General features: G+C 35.6%; 1 protein-coding gene across 1 annotated transcript in view; it reads left to right on the top strand.

Annotated features, from left to right (window-relative positions):
* The first annotated feature begins 349 nt into the window (after positions 1-349).
* The window catches only part of LOC104126726 (contactin-associated protein-like 2), an 838,919-nt gene continuing 831,443 nt past the window's right edge, over positions 350-7,825 (top strand). The window contains exon 1 of the mRNA XM_009639331.2: positions 350-446. Within this exon, the coding sequence (XP_009637626.2) occupies positions 350-446 (97 nt within the window). The remainder of the gene's footprint in view (positions 447-7,825) is intronic.

Genomic DNA, 7,825 nt, shown 5'->3' with positions numbered 1-7,825 from the left:
TTAAATTTTTCTTCTCCTCTTCTACAGCCCTTGTTATTTGATACTTCGTGGCTTTTTTTTTTTTTTTTCCCCTTCCTCTGAGAAGAAGGCACAGACAGGCTCACACACACACAAACACAGAGAAATAGGGGAAAGAAAAGTACCGGGACTTATCCTGCTGCTGCAAACCAAGAGACAGCAGACGAAGAGGGGGGTTGGCTTCTACCCCAAGGTAAAGCCCTGCCCCCTTTACCTCCTTGCCACCTCCTCCAAAAGGAGAAGGAGAGAGAGAGAGAGAAGGGGCCGAAGTGGAGAAAAGCAGGTCCTCGGCGGCTGGCATTTGGAGTACAAGGGAGCCAGGAAGTGAAGGATGGTTGTGGTTACCCGAGCTGGCTGCAGGGCAGCTCTCTTCCTCTGGATTTTCAGCAGCATTAACTGCAGAGCCAGGACTGCTCTGCCTGCATCTCGTAAGTACCCTTTTCTAAGAAGCATGCACAATTTCAGCTCTGCAATAAACCAGAGGGGAATTCCCGCAACTCTGGGAGGCTGATTGTTTTTTATCTGCTGGTGAATCTTGTGTTTGATTTTCTGTGTATTTGTATGTGTATGTGTGCACTGAGGTTTCATGCTGTTTGCAGTGCTCCCCATCAGATCTTCCTTACGTAGATGATTTCAGTGGTAGCTGGTATGGAAAGTTGAAAGACCTGTTCTTGGTTCTGCAATGGAGTCAGAGGGGAAAAGGAATCAGATAGAAGCTGTTCAAAGTTTGGGGGTGGTTTTTGTTTGTTTGGTTGGTTTGGTTTGGTTTGGTTTTTTCCCACCTTCCTCAGAAGGTATGCAATTTGCATTTGGAAGTACTTCATTTCCACAGTTGTGTGAAGGAAAAGAGGAGATGTGAGCAGTTCCCATAACTAGTGTTTTATCAAGGAGTAGCAAGAGAAGATTTTGTCTCTTTTGAAGAGGAAAGAATGATGCTGAGTTGATGAGAGGGAACTGAGCCAGGACAGCTTTTCTTGAGAGTGAAGTTTTGCTTCCCATAATAAAATGAGCAAAGGTATTTTAGAGGAGACCAGCAATTGCCCCCCTAGGGAGGCAGAAATAGGAGAGAAATGATCAAGCATGTGCTGAAATGCTGAACCTCAGACCAGAGGAGTGCAGAGCACCTATACAGGACCAAATTCTGCTATCAGTGTAAAAATAACAGCATACTCATTGATTTCAATGGGTGTTAGATCAAATCTTTAACATTGCACTGAGCTGTAGTTTCCAGCAAAACATTTGCAGGTAGATGTCAGTGTTAAGTATTTAGTTGTTTCTCTTCTGACCATGTAAAGCATTTGCCATTTACAAAGTATTTTTGAAATGCACACTGAAATGAAGGAGTGCATTTTTATAGAATCATCAAAAATAGAAACTACTGTTGACTTCCTCTGCTGTTTGTAGCAGAAAGAAATGTCCTGAATTGTTACAGATGGATGTGTTGGGATTGTGAGTATGTCAATGGGGGCTGATTCTACTGACCAAGCAAGGAATCATCTTAGAATGTAATGTATATACTGCATAGAGATCTATGTGGATCATTATACTTATTTGTTTCCTTGGGGGCAGGAATGAACAATGCAATGACTAGGGAACTGGAGCACTGCTATACTTTCTCAGTGGGTTTCTATCTGTTACCATCTGATACCTATTGAAAAATAAAATAATGTTATTGTTCCAAGATTTGCTGACACTTAGACATTTATTTGTGTGTCAACCGACAGAAATGTCTGCACTGTATCTAGGTCTCAGAAGCTATAGGATCTTCAGTTATTTTTCTACCTTTGATTTAGGAGAAATATTGATCCTGAGGTTTACTGCTTAGTTTTGATCAGCTATCTAATTTTTCTTCTGAATATTATTTCTTCATGGTCATCTCTCAGGCTCTGCATAATCATAGAATCATAGAATGTTTTGGGTTGGAAGGGACCCCTAGATAGGAATATAAAAGGGGAAAAAAAGATTTATGATTTAGGTTTTCAGAAATCTGTTACTGGGAAAAAAGTTCCCTATACTGCTTTTCTAGAATAGGATTTATGAGCTTTTCTTTTTTTTTTTTTTTGTTGTTGTTGTTCAGTAACTAATGGCTGTAGTTTAACTTGAAAATGACCTACAGTGAGTTATCTGATTACACAACAAATTCTTTAACTTTTGAAAGAAGTTAGTTGAGAAGTTAATGGTTGTAGTAACATCACTATAACCAGAAAACCCATGAATAAAGGATATATATAACCTTAATTACAATTTACTCATATACATTCCCATCTTGACAATTTTTTTTCAGATATGCAAAGATTTCTTTATATTAATCCACCTTTTAAGAGCTTATACACTGCACCCCTTATGTAGCGTATAGCATTTCATTTCTGACTCACTCCTGAAAGTGAAATGGAGCTAGATTTGTTTACTGGAAACAGAAATATAGCTAGAAGTACACGTCAGCCTTAAAATTACAAACGGAGTGTTCACATTGCAGTACATGCTTAAAATTCTTGTAAAGATGTACGGGTGCTTGGGAAGTGGAGCCACAGCAGGAACTCAAGTGCTGTGTCACAGTGTTTTGGTGCACCACTTAACTGGTTATTCTGTTGCACGCTTTGGTATACAAACTGGTCGCTATCCTGTGATTTCTGGGATTGTTTGTCACTTTGTATGCCACTGATTGTGAATGGCATTTGGGAATTTTGTTCTCCTTTAATGAGAGAGTGCACTTAGGTTTTTTTCTCTCTTTTTTTTTCCTCATCAGTTGATTTTGAACATCATATTGGTAATACTTCTGAAAGAATTAAAAGTTGTGTGAAATGCAACTTTGATGTAAAACTGGTTTCAAACCACTTTTTTTTTTTCTCCTCCATTACTACTTTATGTTTTGACTTTGAAGTAATTAACAACAGAGAATTTATTCTTTACAGTATTTTTCAGGAAGTATGCAAGATTCATGGTGTACTAATCCCTATATATAAGTTTGCTATTAAATATTTGCTTACAGTCTGCTTGTGCTGACATAGAAAAAGATAGTTTTTGGAAAGAATAGAATTGAACATCACTTATGTGAATATATTGCATTTCAACTGTTTGTTTACTTTTCAAAGTCAGTAAATCGATCTCTGTCATTAAAATGATGTCTCTCAGTAATACTGATTCAGAAGTGACCGTGTTGAAAGCTTTGAATCTCATTTAGTTTTATCTCAAGATGAAGCGGGTATTGAAAGCCCATTTTGTAGTATAATAAACATACACCATGATACAGTATCACACACACTGATACTCAGATTGTACTGTAAATTTTATTCATAGTCACATTTTTCATACCTTGGCAACAAATTCTTCATATTCCTGTAATTTTTTTGAAATAAGCATAGAGGGATCAAAACACTCTTAACTTCTGGAATCAAGGCTAATGAACAGCTCAACCAGGAGAGGTCATCACAAGATAAAAAGTGACACAGAAAATACAAATTTAGTGCTTTATAGTCTTTTACATGGCTTAAAGATGGGATGATAAGATTATGACTATTGGTAAACTAACTTTCACTTTTGTTCTTACAAAAAAACCCCTCAAAGCAGTGACCTTGTCTTCTTAATGAGAATGTTAAAGGGATTTATCATAAGATCATCTGCTTCTCTATGAAAGCAACTCACTTGAAAATTGTGTTTCACAGCTAGGTTTTATTTTCGGTTATGTCTGTTTATGTGCGATGCAAACGTGATCAGTACAGAACTATTAAAACTTCCAATTCTGATACTTTTCATGCTTTTGCAGTAGGTCCCATACCACTGCTGAAGTTGAAGTTTAACCCCATTTTACAATAATGCAGAAATCAAATGAGGTGCAGGTATAGTAAATCATTAAGATTTGTGTGTAAGCAAAAATATGCATCTTTTAGCTTTGACTAGATGGCACCCAAGCTTTCCTTAGTAACTTGGGTAGGCGAGAAAAGTATTAAAAAAGTGTAATGTCTCTTTTGAAAGAGCAGGGCATTGTACAAGAAACTTCTCAGGAGTTCTGGACCATACAGAACTAGAGGATCTATCCTTCAACTTCATAGTGCTGAAACGTTGGGTATGTGGGTATGTCATATATTCTATTAGACTCATGTTCGGGAATAGTTCTCTTCCAGATAATTTTTCAGATATAACGGTATTTTGTGAAATCTGGTCAATTCCAGTTGTATTTCTGTTACATCTGATTAACATTTCTTAGTTTAGCTCCTGCTGTCTGGATCCCACAGAATTTAGTTTCAAGTATACCAGAACATTTTTTTCTTACCCCTGGGTGTCAAAGCACCTACAAATACACTAAACTTTCTTTTAAGACCACAGGATGTTATAACATTAAACATATGCTTGCTTTTTTTTTTTTTCTTTTAGAACACTTTGGCTATAAATTAGACCAAAATGTACAGCCATCATTATATAATAGTACTGTTATTTAAGGTGCTATACATCACTATATAATAAAATTAACATTCAATAGATAAACAACAGTTTATTATTTGGTTATTATTTTATAACATTGAACCGAGTCACTCAGGGTGACTTTTAAAATGAAAATGCTTTTCCTAGAACAATATGTAAACTTACATGTGAATGAAATAGTAATAAATAGTCTACTGTCAATTCCAAATTGGTGACAGCAGCTAGAGCCTGCGTCTGTGCTGAAAAGCCAAAGTTTCAAAGAGTCCTAAACTTCTGTGTATGCAACATTGCACACAGCCTGACTGCAGGCACCCATCTGTATACAGAAAGTCTGATTCAAAGTTTGATGTGGTCAGTGGGCATTGAATTGATTTGAGATGTAATTGAATTAATGTTTTAAAAACTGGTTTTTGCTTGGATTCTTATTGCTTTGCTTGTGGTTTTAGTTCATTTATTTCTTTAAACTGTGGTACAATAATATGGAATAAGACACAAAAAGTGCTTCAGAAAGTGGTTCAGTCTGCATGAAAATTTGAAAGTGAAGTTAAAGACTATGAATTGAAAACTTGTCTCTGAACATTGGCTGTTTCTTTTGCAAGGAGACAAGAAATACTTTCTAATTATCTCTTTTTTTTTTTTTTTACTCAGGTACTTTTAACACATTTGAAAGATCATTTCAGTTGGTGCATTTGTGACAGGAAATTCTTTATATAAAATATATTGATCAGACATTAGAAACTGTAGATATACTTGGATAACTCATGTCACTATGATCTATGACAGGCAGTAGGTTTTCCTATAGGAATTCTTTAGGAATTTCAACTGGATCTCTAAATCTTAAAAAGCATCAGACCTCATATTCAATGTTTAGTAATTATAGCAATATTTAAGAGTTTGTAATACTCTTAATGCTTGGGGCAATAACAAAATATGCACAAACTATGGAGGTGTTCTACAAATGCAGAAGCTGATCTACCTCTGAGCAATTTGACTCATAGGTCAAACATAAGATAACTAGTTAAATCTTGAGGTGTGCCAACACCCATGTCTGTATTTCCTAAATACCAACCACGCTTGGTCTTACAAAAAAGTACATGGACTTCCAAATGTGTTTCAGGCACTTCAGATAGAAAATGTTAGAGAAGCAACATCAGTCATCTTCATCAGATGAAGTGACATTTTCATTTTGTTAGTCTTCAAAATAATAATAATAAAAGAATAAATTATGGCAGTCTTTAGAAATAGGTAATTTGATCAGGGCATGATTTCCAAAATCCACATGAAAATTGGATCCTTCTTTGAAAGATCAGGAAGATCTGTGGGATAAAGAGTGCAGACTAGCTTGAGGATTCCCCCACTGAAGGCAACAGAAGTTGCGCCACTGATTTTGAGAACTGTGGGGTTACATTTTTGGTCAGTGTTCATGATCCAGTCCATTGGTATGACATACTAGAAATGATGAAAAAGTTCTTCAGATTTCAGCCTTTGAACTAACATTGATTTTATCTGTATTACACTTTGTTTATTCAGCTACTTTATTGGCATTGCATAGGTAGATAATCGGAGACCACCAGCTAATTGCAGAACATGTTAAATTTCTAAATTTGGTGCTGTAGGAAATTGCGGTAATCAGTAATCAATTCTTTGAGGCATTTTCAGTTCCAGCTTTGAAGATATCATAGATATAATAAAAGCATTCCCAAGATGGATGTTTGACATTTACAAGGAACTCGGGCACATCTAGGTTTCGATAGCTCTGCAGTTTTACAAGCAACTTTACAAAGTCGAGACCTTTGGTGCCTGAGCAATTGTCTCACATTAACGCACTGCTGTAGTAGCCGGCCATTTCCTATTTGTTCCTTAAGCTTGAACAACTGATAATTCAGAGCAGAAAAGGATACTGACATTAGCATTTATCTTTTTGCTCTGCCCAAAAAAGTCTAGTGTTTTTTTTTTACTTTACAGTCTCCTGTAGAGGTGGTTCTTTTGGACATTTAACTTAAGTGGTCATGCTAAGCCCACCGAGGGACTGAAGATTTATTTACATTTACATTTCATAATTTGATGTTAATATTGATCAACTTTAAAAATATTTATCAAATATTTTATTGTCAGCTGTGTGCACTCTCTAAAAATATGTTTTAAGTAAATCAGTGACTAAGATCTACTGAACACAGCTAGGAACTTTGTTGCTGGTTTTGCGTTTATATCAGTAAAAGCTCAGGTTGGATTACAATCTTAAATGCCTAAAATAAAATAAGCAGCTAAAAATACTTTCTAGTAGGCCTTTGAACTGTTCTGGCCAAAGAAGTTTCAATCCCACAAAAAAATGTGATATTTTTGAATGAACAGTTATTATTTGTTTCTTTTGAATATTTGAAGTCCCAGTTTAAAGGGAAAGTGACATTTTCTTGTAGAAATTTAATGACCTGTTTAGATATCTGTCTAAATATAACATAAACATTCTGTTTGATTTTGTAAAACTGCTAAATCATTTAATATTTTGTAACCTTTGCTAAAGGAAATCAGCTATGCACATGCTACATTTCTCTCTACTTTCTCTGTTTCTACACTGTAGGAATTATCTACCTATAAGCGTTTTTTATATCAAATTTAGAGGTGTGCCACTGTCCTTTTTTTGTCACCTAAATGGTGGTAAAGCCTTGGCTATTTCTCTGATTGATTGCTCAATCATCTTGTATGCTTACACCGATATTTATTGTAAAACCAATGAAAACCTGGAATTTAGAGGGAAGGAGTAGAGATGAAGATCAGCAGATGAGCTGACGAGACTGCAGAGGTCCATTTCCATAAGGAGTAGCAGAGAGTCTGTGAGGGAAAGTTTGCCAGAGAAGAAAAGGAACAGTTACTGCCATAACAAGTGGAAGCTTAAAAGTATATGGGCCTAATGCAATGGGATGCAACACAACAGGAATTGTATATATATATTAGATTTTCATGTCTTACATGGGTTTAAATGGCACTGGTGTGATGTTCTTGAAACAGTTTGAAATGTAGTTAAAATGGGATGTCATTTTACTCCCAGTTACATTTATGGGAATAGTAGCAAGATGATGGTTGGAGGAAAATGCTACGTATTAAAACTAAACCAACAAACAAGAAAACAAAAATCTTTAATTTACACCCTGTTGAACCAGTTTTCAAACACAGTTGCCTTACTGAGATCTCTAGGCTCTACCCAGATTGTCAATGAGACATAGAAAGGGCTTGTACATGCACTTTTCTTTTCCTTGAATACAGATAAAAAAGTAAATATCTTTAAAAAGATGAAGCAAAATGAAAAATAAGGAAAATAAATTAATTTAAAAGCATAATTAAAAATGAAAACTAATGGCTTCCCACCATTGTACTGGACCATAAAAAAAAG

Source organism: Egretta garzetta, unplaced genomic scaffold, assembly GCF_000687185.1.
Source record: "Egretta garzetta isolate BGI_Z169 unplaced genomic scaffold, ASM68718v1 scaffold480, whole genome shotgun sequence".
NCBI classification, from domain to species: Eukaryota; Metazoa; Chordata; class Aves; order Pelecaniformes; family Ardeidae; genus Egretta; species Egretta garzetta.
Note: the sequence above shows the minus strand (reverse complement) of the source record. Positions and strands in the feature narration are given on the sequence as shown.